This window comes from Nelumbo nucifera, chromosome 3 (genome assembly GCF_055504915.1).
Source record: "Nelumbo nucifera cultivar China Antique chromosome 3, China Antique-T2T, whole genome shotgun sequence".
In the NCBI taxonomy this organism is placed as follows: Eukaryota; Viridiplantae; Streptophyta; class Magnoliopsida; order Proteales; family Nelumbonaceae; genus Nelumbo; species Nelumbo nucifera.
Window position 1 is genome coordinate 55822574 of NC_142651.1, and position 21148 is coordinate 55843721.

Here is a 21148-nt window from a genome sequence, read left to right on the forward strand (position 1 = left end):
TTGTAAAGCTAAACTTTGATGGAAGTAGTGAGGGAAATCCAGGTCCATCAGGTGTAGGAGGGGTTTTCAGAGATGAGGATGGAAAGGTGGTCGCTTTGAATTCAGGTTCCATTGGGTTTGGAGACTCTCTCAAAGCTGAGGTCTATGCAATACTGGAGGGTATAAGGAAGTCTAAGGAACTGAATATACAAAAGTTAGTCATTGAAGGGGACTCAAAGCTGGTCTTAAGTTGGTTACAAGAAGGTAGTGGACTTTGGAAATATGCTAATGAGAGGAGGGAGATTAAGTGGCTAACTAGAGGACTGGAAATCAAGTTTCAGTGGGTCAAGAGAACAGCAAATGCATTTGTTGATGCTTTGGCAAAGCAGAGGGTGGGAAGGGATCAAATGTTTTGGGCTGTTCTGTAACTTTTTCTTTTTTGTTATCTTCCTGGAGAGAGTTAAGCCTGTTTATCTCTCTTTGGAGCGTTGTAACTAAATTCTTTTAATCTAATGAATTCCAGTTATTGATCAAAAAAATAAATAAATAAAGGATCTATGTCAACATTACCAATACCACAAATGTAAGATGTGGAACCATTAGCAAGGGTAACAAAGTTTGATGTGGGGCACTGAGAAAGGGAGGAAAACACACCTAGAGTTCCAATCATGTGATCGGAAGCTCCAAAGTCAATAATTCAAGGATTGAGTTTGGATGCCAAATAAGCCATACCTGAGTGTGCAAGAGTGGCTATATTCTGTTGAGATGTGGCCTGAATAAACTGCTCATACTCATCATGTGGAACACTCATCATCTCCTTCCCAGAAACATCTGTAGATATAAAAGGCATCTGATCAGCTTGTTGACTCTCCTGTCTGGAACCACTATCACTAGCCACTCCATGATTTGCCCAAGTTGAAGGTGGGCCATGCAAATAGTTGTAGAAACTAGGGTTTCAAGAGAGAGGAAGAAGAGAAGAGAAGAAGAAGAAATGGAAGAAGAGAGCTATCGAGGTGTGTGTGTTTCACTGTTCACACCCTTAAAAGAATACATTATAATCTGAGAAAATAATAATTACAAGAAGGCCCCTATATGGGTGCCCAAATACTGAGAGAGTATAAGAAAGGAGAAAAAAAACCAAAAACACCCCTGCCTAGCCATTCTCAACACTCCCCCTCAAGCTGAGCATATATGTCAATCATGCCCAGCTTGGCAAGGTTCTTAGCAAACTTTGGATGGTGAACACCTTTAGTGAGGCAATCAGCTAGTTGGTCTTCTAACCTTACAAAAGGAAGGCAAATCTCTCCGTTAGCAATTCTTTCTCTAATAAAGTGTCTATCCACCTCAATATGCTTTGTACGATCATGTTGGACAGGATTGTGAGCAATATTTATGGCTGCTTGATTGTCACAATATAGTCTCATTGGAACATCTGCTTGAAGGCCCATCTCAGTCAATAAGGTCTTCAACCAGAGTAGTTCAGACACTCCATGAGCCATTGCCCTATACTCTGCCTCAGCACTAGAACGAGCAACCACAGATTGTTTCTTACTTCTCCAGGAAACCACATTGCCTCCAACTGAGGCACAATAACTGGATGTAGATCTTCTATCATCGATGGACCCTGCCCAATCAGCATCTGTGTAAGCCTCAATCTTTAGATGGTCGTGGTTGAAATACAACATCCCTTTGCTAGGGCATCCTTTCAAGTAGGCTAAAATTCTGTTAACTGCCTGCATATGAGATGTTCTGGGTTCATGCTTATATTGGCTAACCACTCCAACAGCATAGGAAATGTCAGGTACAAAGATACAGAAGGCGTCCCACCAATCTCTGATATACCCCTCTGTCTGGAAGAACTTCTCCTTCAGTAGAGTTCAAATTGTGGTTGGGATCAATTGGAGTTTCTACAGACTTACACCCTAATTTCCCAACCTCATGAAGCAAATCAAGTACATATTTCCTTTGTGATAGAAAAATCCCCTTCTTGGATCTTGCAACTTCAATGCCAAGAAAGTATCGGATTTCACCAAGGTCCTTAATCTCAAATTCAGAAGCAAGGAATGACTTTAACTGAGAGATACCTGTGATATCATCACCTGTCACAACAATGTCATCAACATATACTATCAACATTATTACTCTACCATCAACTCTTCTAATAAATAAGGTGTGGTCAGCCTGAGATTGAGAAAAAACAATCTTTAAGATGGCATTCCTGAACCTGTCAAACCATGCTCTTGGAGATTGTTTTAGCCCATACAAAGATTTCTTCAAGCGACACATTTCCATCACTGTTAGGAAAATTTACCCCAGGTGGTAAATCCATATACACTTCCTCTTGTAAGTCCCCATTAAGGAAGACATTCTTTACATCCTTTGGCTACAAGCCGAGCTTTGCATCTTTCAATTGAGCCATATGCCTTGTGCTTAACAGTATAAACCCACTTACACCCAACAGGAATCTTATCTTTGGGGCAAGGAACAACCTCCCAAGTCTGGTTCTTTATTAGGGCCTCCATCTCTTGGTTCATAGCTTCCTTCCAGTGAGGGCACTGCATTGCCTCTGTAACACTGCGAGGGATGGAAACAGAAGAGATAGTAGAAATATAGGCATACTAAGAAGGTGAAAGAGTATCATAAGACACATAGTTAGTGATATGATACTTTCTACATGTCCTCTTCCCTTTTCGAATGGTAATAGGAAGATCAAGGTTAGAATCAAAAATAGGATTTTCAAGAGGTTCAAGATTACCTGAGTCCGGGGAATCAAATTGTGATGGGCATTCTACTTCAGGAGCCACCCTCTTACTGCACCTGATGAAAAACTGCTGCTAGGACCGAGGTCAATACACAAGAGGAGGAGGAGAAGGAGGAGGAGAAGGAATAAAGGTAGGAAGAGAGGAAGGAATAGAGGTAGGAATAGGAAGGTAGAAGGGAGTCCGATCTTCACTTGCATTCTCCTCCTGAAGAGAAAGATGGTGTGATTGGAAAAAGGAAGAGGATTCCAAAAAGGTAACATCCTTAGAGACATCTCTTGCCAAAAAGAGCATCAAAGCATCTATAGCTTTTCTGGACTGGAGAGTAACCAAGGAATACACACTTAACTGATTTAGGATCAAACTTGCGCTGGGAAGGACTCATATCATGAACAAAACAAACACAACCAAAGACCTTAAGGGATAGATTAAAAGGAGTTTCATCAGGGAAGAGTAGTTGATGAGGAGAATGAAGGTTAAGGACCCTTGATGGAAGTCTGTTAATGAGATATACAGTTGTTTCAACAGCATCACCCCAGAAACGAGTTGGAACAATAAGCCTCGAGCAACTTCAACCACATGCCTATTTTTTCTTTCAGCCACCCCATTTTGTTGTGGAGTATGACTACATGAACTTGGGTGAATAGTGCCCCTATCTTCAAGAAATCTATGCAAGTGATATTCAAAGTATTCCTTGGCATTGTCAGATCTTATTATCTTAACTCTTTTCTCAAATTGTGTCTCGACCATATTCATGAAGTTTTGAACAATCATAGGAACTTTATCTCTACTTTTCATCAAATAAAGCCATGTATACCGACTATAGTCATCAATGAAGAGAATGAAATACCTGTACCCCCCCATACAGGGGACAGCATATGGGCCCCAAACATCAGTATGGATCAAATGGAAAGCAACACTACTTCTTTTACTGCTTGCAAAATATGTGTTTCTACATTGTTTGGATAAATGACAAATTTCACATTCAAAATTCAATTTGGACACAGAATCAAACAAGTTTGGAAACAAAAACTTGATAGAATTGACAAACATATGACCAAGGCGACAATGTCATAATTTCAAAAGACTCATTTTCTCATTGGAACAAGACTTAGTCTGGCTTGACAATCCATGCTTTGAAGGTCCATCCAGGAGGTAGAATCCATCCACTTCATGCCCACTTCCAATCGTCTTCCCCGTGCTTAAGTCCTGAAAAACACAATGGTTGGAAAAAAAGGTCACTGAGCAATTGTGGGATTTTGTTAAAGAACTAATAGACAAATTTTTTTTGTAGCTGGGGCACATGTAGAACAGAATCAAGAAAAAGGTTATTAGTGATTCTGACTTCACCCTGACTCGAGATTGGGGTCTGAGATCCATCAGCAACAATAATCTTGCCCTTCCCCAGGGTTAACCTATATGAGGTAAAATGTGAAGGCATACTAGTTATATGGGCACTAGCCCCAGAGTCTACAATCCATGGGCTAAAAGAGGTGGAACAAACAAGTGCAGTACCTGTCTTGGCATATGAACTAGATAGATTACTAAGTCCAAAACTAGATGAGAAGGATGTACCACCCTTCTCTAACTGCAACAATATATTCCTAAGTTTGTCCATCACATCAGAGGAGTTAAGCACATCCAAGGGCTGAGCATCATTACCAACTGTAGCCAAGTGAGCATTGCCCTTCTTCCCGGTTTTGTACTTCTCCGGCTTTAGATGAGGATTAAGCTTCCAGCACCTTTCTTTAGTGTGTCTTGGCTTCTTGTAGTACTCACAAATAACATCCTCGACCTTCTCTGCAATGGGATGTTTGCTAGTATTTTGCTTGGGTCGCGATGACATAAAGGCAGAATGATCACTCATAGAGGATTGCATCATGGCAGTTCTTCGACTTTCTTCCCCTTGTACAAGAGAGTAAGAAGTAGCAAGAGAAACAACACCTGCACTAAGAATGTGTTGCCTGGTGAAATCAAACTCTGGGTTTAAGCCTGCCAAAAAATCAAACTCTATTCTCCTCTATGTACTTCCAATACTACTCACCATTTTCAAGGTCCTTCCAAACTAGAGATTTCAAGTGATCCATTTCTTCCCAGATAAACTGTAGAGAAAAGAAATACATAGCAACATATCTCTCCTCTTGACGCATACTGCAAGCTTCCCTCCGAAGTTGATACACTCTAGCAGTATTGTTAACTTGGGAATAAGTAGCAACCACCCTATCCCAGATATCCTTGGCAGATGGAAGAAGCATGTAATTTCGGGCAATATGAGGTTGCATTGAGCAAATCAGCCATGACATAACAAGGAAGTTGTCCTGTTCCCACCTTGCAAATTTCGGGTCTTCAAGACTCGGCTTCACTTCCCTTTCTGTGATGAATCCCAGTTTACCCCTCCCAGTAATGGTAAGTTTAGCAGACTAAGACCACTCTAAAAAATTAGTTCCATCCAATTTAACAGTACTTGTCATACCACTGGAAATATCTACAATTCTCGAGAGCACGCCAGGAACCATCTAAAAATCCTTAGATGATTCCATATTCTAACAAGACACCTTTTCACCAACCAAAAAAGACCCCCAACACTTTAACCAAGGTTCCAGACCCAAAAACCAGGTTACCACACGGTTAAGAACCAAAGGAAGCCCAAAAAAACTAGGTTGGCGGCAAAATAGAAGGAGAAAAAAATCTCCCAAAAATCACACAGTGCTCAAAAAAATATGGGACCACTTCCCGTCAATCCCAAATTGAAAAACGACCTAAATGGTCTAGGTTTTACAGCAAAAAATATCATTAAACCTGTTGTACATGGTTTGACATCAGATTTGGAATTTTTGCAATTTTTTCCTTAAAAAATCCACCAAAAATAATAGAACCTTCATATGATGACAAGAGTCATACCAAAATTTTTCTAAAATCAAGGCGAATCAAACTGTGCTGGTTTCATAGACTGCCGTCGGCACCTATACGGACTACTGACGTCAGACCGCCGCCGGATGACGTCAGCAGTTCGACTCTGGGTAGGAGATCAGCAGAGAACAACTCCCATATTCTCTACCCGCTCTGATACCAAATTGCAGAAACTAGGGTTTCAAGAGAGAGGAAGAAGAGAAGAGAAGAGAAGAGAAGAAGAAGAGAAGAGAAGAGAAGAGAAGAAGAAGAGAAGAGAAGAGAAGAGAAGAGAAGAGAAGAGAAGAAGAAGAAAGGGAAGAAGAGAGCTATCGAGAGGGGTGTGTGTGTGTGTGTGTTTCACTGTTCACACCCTCAAAAGAATACATTATAATCTGAGAAAATAATAATTATAAGAAGGCCCCTATATGGGTGCCCAAATACTGAGAGTATAAGAAAGGAGAAAAAAAACCAAAAACACCCATCTAGCCATTCTCAACACAAATCATAACAAAAGTTGATGGTATGTCCTTCCATACCACAGTGTGTACACTTCCTTGGACCATTACTACGTCCTCTACCACGAACTCTCCCTGAATCTTGACCTTCAATACGTCCACCACCACCACTACGACCATACACTGATCCACTGCCACCACTACGGCCAGATTGAACTCCCCGAGCTCCACCTCTAACACCACGTCCTCCCCCTCTCGTCACTGCAAAGGCAGACCTATTAGAGATATTAGAATTCTCTATAGGCCCAATAGAGATCCTCCGAAGACGGGAAAATACCTTTTCTAGGGACAAAAGGGCTGACCCTCCTAGTATTTGTGCTCTCACTGATTCATATTCAGATTTCAGCCCTACTAAAAATCTGGTCACATATAGTTGTTCTCTCTGTTGTTGCTGAATTTTAACATCAGAAGTGAGGGGATGGTACACATTCAACTCATTACGAAAGTTCCTCATGCTAGCATAGTACTCCTCAAGACTTTGATTACCCTATTGCAGATTAAAGTACTCCTGATAAAGCTGATACACTCTAGTAGTGTTGTCTTGTCCCGAATACAGCTTCTTGGCATGGTCCCAAATCTCCTTGGTTGTATTTATGAACATGAAATTCACACTGATCTTGGGCTCCATACTATTCCATAACCAGGTCATAATTTGTGCATCTTCTTGTTCCCAATCACTATACACATGAGACTCAGTGGAGGGTTTTTCTTCCCTTACATGCTTCACCTTCTTCTTAGCTCTAAGAAAGGCCTCTACGGATTTCGCCGAAGGCACATAGTTCTCCTCATTCAACTTGATAGAAGTCACCTGAACATTCAGGTAGTCGGTGGGAACCATCACACTAGATTTGTTTTCACTGTTGTCTCCCATATCTGACTTTTTTTTTATTCACTTCTCACCACACTGCACACTAGTAAAAACCACCTACAGTCACAAATTCAGAAACACCCGTCACTGATTTCTTCACTCTCCACACCACAAAACTACCACACAACTACCTGAATGCACACCATAACACTAGCAACTCACCAACCACTCGATCCCCACTGAAATACCCACATAACCCACCTATTTAATCACCACAAAGCCAACCTGCACTCGACTGTCCACAGCACCACCTGAAACAGCTCTCTTCTCACCATCGATTGGGGGGGCTTCCTACAAACCACTGCAAACACCCACCAACCTACTGACTGAAGGCATGAAAACCTCCAAGAGTAAAGGGCGATCACTCCTTTTCAGCCCCTTTCCCTATCTCCAACAGATATTGAAGAAAAATTAAAAAACCCTAGGCTGAATGGCGATAAAAAGAGAATTCTGGGCAGATCTGATTTTGTCACAGTTGCTCTAATACCATGATAAAGTTCTGATCTGCACTAGAATTCTGTTAGTATTAGTATTGCAGAGATATTGGAAAGGATACTAGAGAGAATAGGAGAAGAAGAGAAAAGAGAAGAAAGGGAAAAATCTGGTTCGAACTAGAGAGCTTGATCACCCTCTCTAGTTGGCCAGGTTATGTCCCTACTTAAGTATGGGACACATCACTTAACATAAACATTACACATCAGCTTTAAACATAAAAGAAAGACTAAATTACTCCTATACAGTCGACCTAACAACTTGTACAAGAGGGGCATAATGATCCTTTCACATCTTTTTGAATTACTAATATATGAATCTCATTTTGGGGCATGGTCATCATTAGACATACCCAAGAGGAAAGGAGTTTGACTGTTAGAGACAAGATTGTGTGTGTGGGAGAGAGAGAGAGAGAGAGAGAGATAGATGTTTACAATTGTCAGTAGTTGCAGCAAGCCTTTTCCCCTCCCCCTCTCCTCTTCCTTCTTCCATAAAGATACAACTTAACCTAATATTCCCATCTGAAGGATCTAAAGGTGTTTCCTTTGACAGTTTGATCCATTCATCCCAGATGGTTGAACTGGTGAATCGTCACCCAGACAAAAACTGAGTTGACCTCCAGTTGGATTTTAAAACAAAGACACAAACAGATTAGGGAAGTCAGTCCTCTGTCATGTAGTTATTACTACAGAAATAAAAGGGCATAATCACCCCTATGCCCCGACACTGTTAAAAACTTTTTTTTTGACAAAGAAATATTGCATTTTTCAGATTTCATGAAGAGTATGATATGGACATATTAGCTAACAGAACAAATGATATAGCTAGAGTAGACACTCATGTTACAAGATAATAACTTAAAGATGATTGATTTCAACAAGTAAAAAAGTATTAGGTGACGAGAAAAAGAAAAAGAAATAAAAAGAACAAAGAACGATATACTCACTTCATATACTGCTCTAACAACGTAGTTGCCTCATCTTGCAACACTTTCCATGCTGCACTTATGTGTCTTCCCTCTGTCAATGGAGCTCCCACTGCGAGGCGTAGAATATACTTCCCAGATAGAATCTGATTAAACATGGCCAACCAAGAAGTCATCTCTTACCCATAAACATCATACTAACATGACTCAGGTGAAAGCAGAAATTTGTGGTGGTAGTAAACTTACTGTATGTGATAGGAAGATTTTTCCAGTTGAGTTTACCACCTCCAGTAAGTCACGATTCATTTTATTGATGCAATCCTCATCACCTTGTGGGGGCAGAAGGCGGAAGCAAACAAGTGAAAATGTCCGAGGCACAACAATCTGCACATAGTAACAAATGGTAGGAAATCCATGAAAAGGGTTTGGAAAAAACACTGTTTCGTCAATTAAAGATGCATGCTTGTACAAGGAAAAGAGAATTTCCAGATTCTTGTCATCTCATTAATTTCATTCTTTTATCAGTAACAACATCAAAGGTGGTCATTAAACATAATAATAACACAAGTATACAATAATTGTAATAACCGAATAAGAGTACAATGACCAGTGACCAATAGTCACCAAGCTGACTAAAACACAGTAAAAAAAAGAGCTCAATAAGGGTATTGCCATCCTTCTTTTTATTAAAGATTTTATCATTTTCTTTCATCCCATATGCTACAGAGAGTTGCTGATATTGTGCAATACCATATAAATTCCCCCATTCAGTCTTTAAGGGGGTCATCTGGGAAGAAAATGTCATATAAATTTTGTGGTACAGTCCAAGCAAAGCCAAAAATGACAGAAATGGGTTTAAAAGTTTGTTGAAAAGGAAAAAGATAAGAACAAATGAATTGCATTCTTGCTATAAAAAGGCATTTTACTTCCTGATTTTGCTCTACAACATTTGTTTGAAGGAGAGAAGGTGGTGAGACTTAATGTCCCACGCTTTTTTATCAATAAATGTCCCACCCTAGGTGGTTTTGGGTCGCATCTGTCATTTTTCCTTCTTTTACTGGTTTCTTTCTTTATTCTTCATTGCTATTTGATTTCTTTCTATTTAGGGGAAACCACCATTAAAGAATAGCAAACTGCTTGAGACGTTGACATTGTGACCTCACCTTGGGCACCACACCAGCATTCATTAGCTAATATTGGAATCCATATAAACAAGATGTTCACTCTGAATGGAAAAGATCTATCCTTTCTGATATGATGTCGCAGAAGCCAATGGCCCTCAGATCCCTATCCCCCAAATAGTAACAATCTATCAAGGATGTAGCTGTATTCTAGTAATGGTCTATAATAAGGGATGAGAGTTGCAGGTTTTGCCTTTTTTTGCAACTTATTACTCTTTTCTTTTATCCATGACTTCAGCCAACCTATACAGCTCTTATGTCACTTTTTCTTTATAACCTAATCCTTATTTTTTATATTTTATGCTCATTTAATTACATTTATGATGTCATGCTGCCATCAGAGGTTACATTTATGATGTTCCTATATAAAGGTTAACAGAGCTTCCACTTAGAAGGATATAGATGTAATCATGCAATCATAAACTCAAAACGGAAGTAGAAATACTGGTAGGTGGCATGCCCCAAGGAGTTGCAAATAAATTATAAATCAACAAATCAACTTTTGACATGAAAATGTAATTACCTCAAATCTTTGATCTACAGAAACAAGTTCTTCAAAATATTTAGCCAGCTCTATATGGTTTCGTAGGTAATTTAGTAGATTTTCCTGACCATATAGGCGTAGCATCATCCATAACTTCAATGATCTGCAAGATTGCTTTGCATTAGATAATGACAACAAAGTATCATCCATAACTTCAATGATCTGCAAGATTGCTTTGAATTAGATAATGACAAGAAATGTTGTTTCTTTTGGAAACAGCCTCTGTACGTGCAGAGGTAAGGCTGTGTCATCTGTCCTTCCCCCACATTGACGGGAGTCTCATGTACTGGGCTGCCCTTCTTTTACTGATGAGACAATCTACAAATAACAGTAACCATCGTTTTGGATAAGTATAGGAGTCTCCCCTTTCTCTTAAGCTAGAATTAGGGTGTCACCAAAACTAGAATAAAGCCCTGCTGAAGTCCCACCATTAACATTAAGTACAAAGTAATAAAACAGGAAACAGCCTAAACTTTGGAGAGAATTCTTCAATTCAATGGAATTATCTGCCACATCAGTTGAAACAACATTAATAGGCAAAATGTTAGTTGGTGAGGCATATACTTGTTTTCTTGTCTATAATTACTTTTCCTTGAAAATAGGAAACACCTGGACTCCAACGTTCATTCAAAGTAAAGTGTCAAATCTTCAAATCACCATCAAACTCCATTAGAGACACTAATTACAGATAAAAGGGACTTTAACAAATATTAAAGTTAAATAAACAACTAGAAGTGTGATTGCAATAACTCAACTAACTAAAAATAGGGATTCCTGTCAAAGTTCTCATATATTACTTATTGCATTGATATTTGAGAATGAGTCTCAAACTGTCTCCAAATAAATCATCTTAGGTTCAAGGGATTAAATAAGCTTTCAATAATACAAAATAAAAGCATTCAGAAATGAACCAAGAGGAAATGAAAATCAACTTGAGGCTATCTTCAGTTTTGGTTTTGGGTTGATGACCAATTAACTGGTCCATAATTTGAGTGCAAATAATTATGCTTCCTCAGGTTTGCAGTTTCAATTTGATAAGTCTAAATTAAGAAATTTTATGAGAAACTTTGAAATGGAATAAAAGTTTCTGCTTTGACTGAAATTACTTAAGAGGAAATGAAATCCTCTTCATGAAACTTGTATAATTGTTAATGTAGTCAGTTTAGTTCTTAAAAACCAGAATGTGACAAAAATAGTCAGAGTCAGCCCAAGAAAGTCCATATCTGAACAGGTATGCCTGGAATTAATGACCTTACCGGCTTACACAGAAAAGAGTGTTTATATTAATAAGATGAAAGGACCATTCTGTCCTCTCATGAAAAAAAAAATATGTACAAACAAATACATGTAATGATCTAGTGTACAAGATATAGAATGCAATCATGCTCCCAAAACACAAAGAAACTAAAAAGAAAATAATAGCCCTCATCAGCCATATATTCTCTACAAAAATAGCCATATATATGACAAGCTTGACGGTCATATTCCATTTACATTCATAATTATATGTACATAAATTAGGGCTGAAAAAAGTATCCATTATCTGCCATAGAAGAGAAGCAGGATAGGGGTTTAAGAAAGAACAGAAAAGATTGAAAGAATGGAATATTTTGAGTGGTGCCCCATTTCTTTCTCTTATATCTTTTAGGTTTGATTACTGAGCTAGAATTTGCATCATTGACCTAAGAAGCCATGAAATGATGCAAATGTAGAGACAGTGAAGGTTAAAGTTGTAATTTTATCTTTCTTTAGTATCTTGTATACGTTTTTTCTACTCTTTTATTGTGTTCTTCCTCTTGTTTGAACTGCACTCACATGGTATCAGAGTAAGTCCAATCATTCTTCCACTCATCTTGGTTATTTTTCCTCTGTACTAAAGCATAAAATAGGGATTTTAGATTGCCTATCTGCACTGCCACTGGTCTTTGGCATCTTTTTGGAGCTGTTTAGATCAGAACAAGAACAAATTTTCTGGGTAAAAATGCCATTCAGGTGGGTGTTTTCCTTATTTCTCTGAAGTGGCTGTTCCGTTTGGGCTGAAACTTTCGATCTGGTGTCACCCTAGGCTGTTCCTTCAACCTATATTTTGTGGTGAAGATTGGATTTGTCTTGCTAGGGTTCTGATCCCTTCTACAGTTTGGAATACCTGTATTCTTTCTTTTTCTGGACTGTTGAGAAGACTTTAGCAACTTATAGCACTTTCGTTGCTTGTTTTCTTTGCTCCGTTATTTCTGATAGCTTTTCAAAGGAGTGATATCCTTCCTATAAGGTTCGACGGAACTAACTTTGCCCTAACGGCAATTCCATTTTCAGTTTTATGGTGAAGGAAAGGGTCTATGGGGTTGATGGAACAACTGCCAAGCCAGATGAAGCTGATGCAAAGGCATTGCAGACTTGGAAGATTAATAATGCTCAAATAGCTTCCTGGATTCTTAGCTCAGTCACTACAGACGTAGATATTCCTATGAGAGGTCTTAGGACATCTAAGGAGATGTATAATTACATAAGAAGGTTATTAGCAATCCAATCTCTCGGCAGTATCAAATTGAGATAGAGATTTTCTCATATAGCTAGGGTGAGAGAAAAATTCAGGAGTATTATGCTGGCTTTATGAATCTTTGGATAGAGTACAAGTTGGTTCACACTGGAGAGACTTCATCAGCCTATTGTATTAAGGCTCTGAAAGAACGCTTTGACAGAAGAAAGGTGATGCATTTCTAATGCATCTTCAACCGGAATGAGGTAATAAGGTCAAATATTCTGTGTACAGATGCTTACTATCTCTTGATATTATACTTGGGGAACTTCTTCGTAAGGAAACTATAATGGTTACTCAGTGTCTCAGTCTACTTTATGCAAAGAATGAAGGGGTGGGGACTGTTTATGGCAGCTGATAAGTCCAAATCAAAGAAGGATTTATCCAAAGTTCAGTGTTGTGAGTGCAAGCAATTTGGACATGTGGTGTCTTGTTGTAGGAAGAAGAACATGTGCACTTACTGTAAGAAGCATGAGCATTTTATAACTGAATGCCCCACCCAACCATCCAAGGGGAACTATTCTAGAGGGAAGAAAGATTAGGACAAAGACTATCAGACCTCAGTTCGAGGATCAGATGACTCTTCATCCTACTGCATCAACGAAGGGAGATGTCCCTAGTGTTATGATGAATAATAACTCTCATGGATACTTTGTTAATTGGTAGAAGTATGCTACAAATTTGGTTAAACTTGCTCACCTCATAAACTCTAAATTAGTTGAAACTTCCTTGGAGATAAACTTGAAATTTAGCAAAGATGATGGTCTCTTCTTAATGATGTTACACTATCGTTAACTTGTGGGGAGTCTCATTCATCCCATCATGACTCGTTCAGACATTATGTTGTTCAGGTTGTCAACAAATGGACAAAATAACTTAGTTCATCTGATTTTTGAATTTTGTAACTAGCAACAGAATGGAACACCGAACCCAAAGGAAATCCCTGAGATTTAACATATAGCATAGTTCATCGACACACTGAAAACTTGAAAAGTAATGACCTTATGTTTTCATTAGAACACTAGGAAAAATGGTATCACAAAGTCATTAAAATCTCAACAACATATTGGTGGAGAGACCAAACCTGAACCGACGTCCTAGAGGAATTTGCCAATCTTTGTAATCAACAACCATATTTCCTTCTGAGGCCTGGATAAGTCAATCGCATTGACATAAACACAAAACCAACCAGGTTAACAATCTTATTAATTACTTAGCTCCTGAAAATATCCAATTCAAATGAATAGTTGGATTTTGTGAACCACGTAACTGAAAATATTAATAGCTTTTTCAACATAAGTTCGGTTTTTCGAACTTGGATTTCATGAACCACATAGACTTCAGAAGTTTGATCATACATTGTAACTTGGTACAAATTCTTAGTTGTAGGGTTTTGGTGTAAATCCAAATTTTGAGTTCAACCGAAGTTCTAAAATTGTGATAGATGGTTTCCAGAAGAGTCCACACAAATCAAAGTTCCAAGCTAAGATAGGAACAAATTACCTTGTTTTTTAGATACTCTGGATTTGTAGAAAGGGATTGAATCAAAGCACTTCGATCCTGTTGATGGAAGTAATATAATAAATTAAGTTAACACACTTTCAAATTAGAACCATGAGAAGAAAGTAACTTGTGCAATTACCATTACTTTAAGAAACTACCACTAGATTTACACTTCATCTAAAGGAAAACACAAAGGAAGTAAAAGAAATTCACATGTTACACATTGGTTGACATGCAGATTACCCTCAACTATTTGGTGGCTAAACTAAGACATGAAACTCAGCAATATGGTACAACTATTTGTAGGATTAGAAAATTGGAGATGCAATTTCAAGTTAATTATTTATTGAAGAGGATATTGCTAAGAACATAATGCATCATATTCTTCTAGACCTTGTAAAAAATTAAAGAGAGAAGAAATTAAGAAGTCAGCCAGAATGCTATGGATCAATAGATTTGTAATTTAACATTTGATATAGTACTGAACAGAACAGAATGGAGGAATGTGATTCATATTGCTTTCTGAACATATACAAATGAATAAAATATAAAATTCTACAATCATTACAGCTGCTAAAAACATCACCTTGGAATCAAATTTATTTCTATTAAGGGACCCATGCCATGCAAGGACTGGTGTTAAAAAACCCTAAATTACAGTCACATTTACTTTTATGTGTCTGATGGGATTTATTATGTTTTAAAGAAATTTCTGCATAACCAATTACCCAAGGCATTAATGGTTATGCAATAACTTTGTCATATATGTAGTGCCAGTCGTTGCCCTTAGTCCCAAACATAGAGGTCGCAGATACTTGAATCTTGTTCCACCACTCTGTTCTGTTCAGTGCCATATCCATTGTTAAATTCATCATCATTGTCATCTAAGCCTTTCCCTTACTATATGGGGTTCACTACATGAATCCCGTTTCACTATTTCATTCTATTCAGTGCCTTATCCATTGTTAAATTATGATCCCTTAAATCATTTCTTACAGTTGAGAGTTTAGCCTTCAGCCTATTTACCATTTATTCTTGTTTATTTACTGCCTTTATAACAGCTGATTTTATTTATTTATGCAACTGTATATCTTTCTTTTATTATTTTTCTGAATATGGACATCCAGGTGTATGATGGTCAGTGTAGACTAGTTGATCTTTGATATAAATAGATAAGGGGTGTCAGATACACTTTTTCTTGCTTCTCTGTTATTCTTTTATTTCTTGTTCCTCTTCTCTTCTCTTCTCTTATTGCTGTTTTTGAAGTATTACTTGGTTTTATAAATCGAGTTGGTATTAAAGCAAGTTATAAATCCATTTACAAAGAGCATTTGTTCTCTTCGTAATGATTCTCTTCCTTTGGCCCCTGGTTTATAATCCCTAGAGGCACTGGCACCAGCCAGAACAAAGGTAGAGGGATAGCCAATCCCTCAGCCAATTGGAGAATAGTGTTTGGAGTTAAACTGCAGTATCCCAATATGTTGGACCATCTGGTAGAGGACCTGCTACATCCTTCGCCCATACTGGTACTTGAGCTACTGCAAACCATGCTTCCAAATCAGATAATAAGGATCCCTTATAGGCTTTGGGGCATTTGACCATATGACCAATATTTCCTCATTTGTTCATCCTATCAATTCCTCATTGGAACTGAACCTTTTCTACATAATCCCTACACTTAGCCACTCAAAACCTTCCTCCCATCCACCCTTATGAAGGCCAATAGTATTCCCCTATTGTTTTATCCACTATCAAGTCCCAAAGATGTAAAAGGAGGCCAAACACTTTAACCCAACAAGTGTTGACTCGCCATCCATCCTCCATGATGCAATTAGCTTTGGGATACCAGCTCCAGTCCAAAGCTTGAACCCATCTACCACCAGTTCTTGATACCATTCTTGTGACTCACTTCTTGTTCAGACAGAAGGCAGACTAGTATCATACCATTGATGAGCCTCTAAACTTGCAGTGGTACCAATGCTTTACCATTTTTTTGGCCGCTTAGATTTTATCTCATTTAACAAGAATGGGGGTCCCCATCAAACACTGGCAAGGTATTATCTTATCACCTCATCCTTTACACATTCTGACACTATGTAAGCTGCCTTTCTGTCTTGTACAACTCTGCAGCTGCTTCTGATCAGCCAACCCTGAATCCCCACTTCATCCATAAAGTTGTGACCATTTTCATGAAACATAGACCCTAACTTCTGTTTCATCTCACTTGACTCACCTTTATTCCAGCACTGAGAGCGCAGCCATGGAGCTTGCTGGCCCATCCAAGTCAGCAGAGGAGCCACACGCAACTCACTTTAAGGCAACCTCACTGTCACCATCTGCTACCAGTCGTCAAGCATCAATCACTGTCTAGATTTGATGCATATTCCACAAACTTGTGTTTGTTGATGGAATATCTGGATCTGCTAGAAAAATCAATGAATATGAAGTGGATTCATTTGACTTCCACGCAGTATATTTTTTTCCCTTTTCCACTTTTGTTAAGCTTCCATTCCTATGCCTTAAAGAAACATATTAGTTTGGTAAGAGTATAATCTATGACAGTCATCAACCAAATAGAAGGGCAACCCAGTGCACAAAGATCCCGCCAATTTGGGGTCTGGGGAGGGACAGATGTACGCAGCCTCACCCCTGCACATACAGAGGCTGTTTCCAAGACTTGAACTTGGTCACCCAGGTCATAATAGATAATTAGAAACTTGAAAACTACAGAAGCTTTAAGCTATAAAAAACAAGAATATTCAAGGTAAGAGGTAAAACAATTTTTTACATATGGTGATATTAAAATCACCAAAATAAATAAATACAATTTTTAGAGAAGGCATAATCAGACACAACACAATGTCAGAAAATCGTTGTGAAACTTAAACTTTTATTTCAAAGTTAAGAATAAAATTATAGACATTTATCAGATACATAATCAGCGATGACATACCTTAACCCAAAGCACCGAACAGTCAAAGTTTGTAAGGAGCCACTTATGTGCATTCATATTGAATGAATCTGCTTCTTCAACACCATTAAGATAGTGGCGATATTCTGGACATATACAAGCACTTCCAGCATATGCCGCATCAATGTGAAACCACATTTTGTTATCCTATTGGACATAAAATAAAATGAATACGGTTAGATTAGCTACATCTCAAAATGAATATGGCAGATGTCATAGGTCAAATGAAGTATGATCTGAATACTGTTTGCTGAAGACAAAAATGTTCTGCATAAATAATATAAAAATTATTTCGTATAAAGAATTACAAACCAGGCAACTAAGTGTTACTAAGAGTTTCCATCTCCAGAACTTGTGCCAATCCAATATTTATTCTTCTAGCATGAAGAGATATCCATTCCCTCAGAAGAAAATGGTGGGATTTAGCTCTGGTTTGTAAGGTCCTTTGCTTTTCAGGGTATTTTCTCAGTGCATCCAGCAAAGTTGCATCTTTTGGGGAGAAAAAGGAAACTTAAAATTATATAATATTCATACAGGGAAATATAGATGAGGGATATAATGATGTTTGAAATGAATAGTTATAAAACCCCCTCTCTCACCCAACAAAAAAAAAATCAAGCATAGAGCTTTTCTAATTTGGGATAGTCTTATTTATGACACCATGCCATGACAGGATATGTTGCATGCTGTTCAAGTCATAAGCCATTTTGTTTCTACACCACATCCTCTGCATCTTACTGCAGTTTATCTAGTTGTTAATCACTTATGGCATCCTTCTCAAAATATTCCCTAGCATTATCTAAACTTAAAGCCTTAGTTCTCACCCCAAACTGTGTAAGAACCATCTAATGGAATTGCCATACCAAAGAGGATGTCTCATTACAAGACCTCATCAAATATATCCAAGAGTATCATGAGCAGTCATCCACAAATAAAAGAAAGTAATGATAGCCACCTATGGAAGAAATATGATATTGCCCCCAAACATCTAAATGAATAATATCAAAAGTTGAGGAACTTCTTTTATTATTGATTTGAAAGAATGTCTACAATGATTTCCAAGTTGACAACTTTCAGACTCCAAACTGGACAACATAACAGACTCAAACAACTTTGGAAACAAAAAATGTAAGGAACCAAAGAATAAATTCCCTAACTGATTATGCAAAGGCATAATCTGACTCATTGACTCTGACCAACTACTCCTACTGCTGACATGATGACTGGTAACTTGGGAGCGCATCAAGAAGGTAGACTCCATTCACCTCATGACCACTCCCAATCATCCTCCTTGACCCCAAATCCTACAAAACACAACGACCAAGAAAGAAAGTCACTAAACAGTCCAATTTTTTTGTCAAACTACTAGCAAATAAAAGATTAGTGTGTAATCTGGGCACATGTAAAACAGAGGGCAAAGTAATGGTATTAATCACGCTAATCGACCCCTTCCCAGCAATGGAGACATGGGAAGCATCTACTGTAGAAACATTATCTCTACCAAAACACAATTGATATGAAGAAAACATGGAAGATACGTTGGTCATATGCTAAGATGCTCCTAAGTTTATAACCCAGGGAGGTCCCTCCTTACCTGAGATGGATGCATAATTTGCAATGGCATATGAACTACTAGTATGAGCAAAGGAATTGGTATGAGCGGCCCTTAAACTTCCTACACCTTGTTGTCCACTAGTGAAGAATTGGAACTAGCAGTATCTTTCTAAATTATAAATTGTTCATACTTCTCCATTTCAGTCTTGACTGCAGCTGCTGCAATGGACTCCAAAGAAACTAGAGTAAATGATCCTAATGAATCCCCAGGCACTACCATATTAGCATTTCCCTTTTTGTTCCTAACCCTAGTTGGTATAAGGTGAGGATGGCGTTTCTAGAATGTGTCTCTAGTATGCTTAGGTTTTTTACTATCATCACATGCCAAGTCCTTCTTATCTTCTCGTTTAATCTCACTTCCACCCTTGTCTCCATTGGGTTTGGGTTTGATGGCACTCACCATAGCTAATTTTTCAATCCCAAAATGTCTTCTATCTCATCATAATATTCCTTCTGCTTTCCTCTCCAGACCCATATTCCTGAAAAAGAGTTGTACTTGGAATGAATATGCTATCTTGCAATGTCAAATTCAGGATTAAGCCCAACCAAAAATGCAACTCTATTCTTATCTACCAACTCCTGATATGTAGCTACATCCTTACTACTTTCCCAAATAATAGTCTCCAAGTGATCTATCTCCTACTAAAGGGTTTTCAGAGTAGAGAAATACACTACCAGAGTTTTATCTCCTTGCCTTGTATTAATTATCTAATTTCTTAACTAGTAAACTTTGGCCACATTTTGATTCTAGGAATAAGTCTTAATTACTCCATCCCAAATCTCCTTAGCAGTATCAACCTATAAGAAATTTTTACTAATATGAGGTAACATAGAATTACACAACCAAGTCATCATCATGTAATTTGCACCCACCAAGAGAAGTTTGTATCAGGTTTCTTCTCCTCTCCAATAACATATCCTAGTTTCCCATGTGCGTCATTGGCCATCTTGGCTGAGTGTGCCCATTCTAGATAGTTTGTACCATCTAATTTAATTGTACTAATAATTCTAGTTCCCAAAGGATAACTGGACCTCCCACACCCAAACCTAGGTCACTGGTTAATACCTATTCAACATCACTGTCCTCCATATTGTCTGAAACAACTCAAAATAACAATAAAAAGTAAGGAAATGCCCCTTGGATCAGATTGATCCTACTTAGATAGTCAAAAACTACTTCCGGGAACAAATAACACTTACCCAGAGAGAATTCTTCTTTCCCAAGAATAGATAGAAACAGGAGATGAGGTTGTTGATCTCACCAAAAGCTCTAAAACAGACCAAAAACAGAATTTCCCCCTATATGAAGCCTCAAGAAACCAAGAAAACCCTGAGCACCCAACTCCTGGTCAAAAACAAAGCATCCACTCTGACTAGGACTTCTCCAAATCCAGTTCTTACTGATTTTGATGTCAAATCACAGATCACCCTCCTGATGACAAAATCGCATCAAAAAAATCCAAGAACTGGCCCTTCCTTGATCAATCGATCAGCCCTTTTGCCTCTCCATGTAGTTACCTGATGTAGGGCTGCACAAAAAACTCCAATAGAAGGTCTAAAAGATGCTCCAATACCAAGTAGAATACAGAAAAATAAACAACAAGAAAGAAAGGAGAAAGAAGAAAGTGGTTTGTGAGAGAAGAAGATAAATACAAGAGAATGAGAAGAGAAGCCAAAAGAAAAGGTATACAATGTCCAATATGCCCTTAATAGGGCGGCTACTGTCAATTTAGATCAGAAACTTAAAAAAGGCACTCAACTAATGGGCCTTAGGCCCAACATGCTAATTAAATAAAATAAACAAATAATAGTAAGTCCTCAACAATATCAAGTCAAGTTGTAATAACAGTAAATCCTCTAAGTTGTGTGTCTATACTTGTAGTTGTAAGGATCAATAACATTGCACTATAAAATGTTCTTCATAGTACTTTAAAAGGGGTGCTTGACACACATTGCATTGCAAAATATCCTTTTTCATATATCAATAAAGATTCTGGTTACCAATCAAAAGAAGACCCCAGTGAAGGCCTTTCTTTAAACAACCCAACTAGTAGTGTCAACACTCATATTTTGTACCACCTGGATATTTTCTTATATATCTGTTATGCAACTCACTTTAGCAATCTTTCCCAATGCAAGCAATGGGTCCACTGCTGTCGAAGAGGTAGTACCAACCTGAAAATGACCATGCAAAATTTCATCCATCAATCATAGTTTCCAATTCCCTAAATGATAGAATGTAAATTAGTTTTATCACTAAATAGTACAACCACCTACATTTTCATTTCCTTTCATCATCAACAAGAAAATCTATTCAAGACATAAAGCTAACTACAGATGAAAAGGGCAAAATGGCCACCAGCCAGAAA

General features: G+C 38.0%; 1 protein-coding gene across 3 annotated transcripts in view; it reads right to left on the reverse strand.

The window, feature by feature from the left end:
• The window catches only part of AAS (Pyridoxal phosphate (PLP)-dependent transferases superfamily protein), a 59593-nt gene that overhangs the window by 11294 nt on the left and 27151 nt on the right, over nucleotides 1-21148 (reverse strand). Inside the window, exons 7-14 of one of the 3 annotated variants that reach the window (XM_010264175.3) lie at nucleotides 20895-20954; nucleotides 17148-17312; nucleotides 14195-14251; nucleotides 13776-13840; nucleotides 10135-10258; nucleotides 8677-8814; nucleotides 8452-8576; nucleotides 3724-3947 (exon numbers count right to left, since the gene is read on the reverse strand). In XM_010264175.3, coding sequence (XP_010262477.1) covers nucleotides 3941-3947; nucleotides 8452-8576; nucleotides 8677-8814; nucleotides 10135-10258; nucleotides 13776-13840; nucleotides 14195-14251; nucleotides 17148-17312; nucleotides 20895-20954 — 741 coding nt within the window. In that variant the 3' untranslated portion in view covers nucleotides 3724-3940. Of the gene's footprint in view, nucleotides 1-3723; nucleotides 3948-8451; nucleotides 8577-8676; nucleotides 8815-10134; nucleotides 10259-13775; nucleotides 13841-14194; nucleotides 14252-17147; nucleotides 17313-20894; nucleotides 20955-21148 lie in introns of those variants that run through there. The other 2 variants (XM_088901137.1, XM_010264176.3) reach the window with 2 other exon arrangements.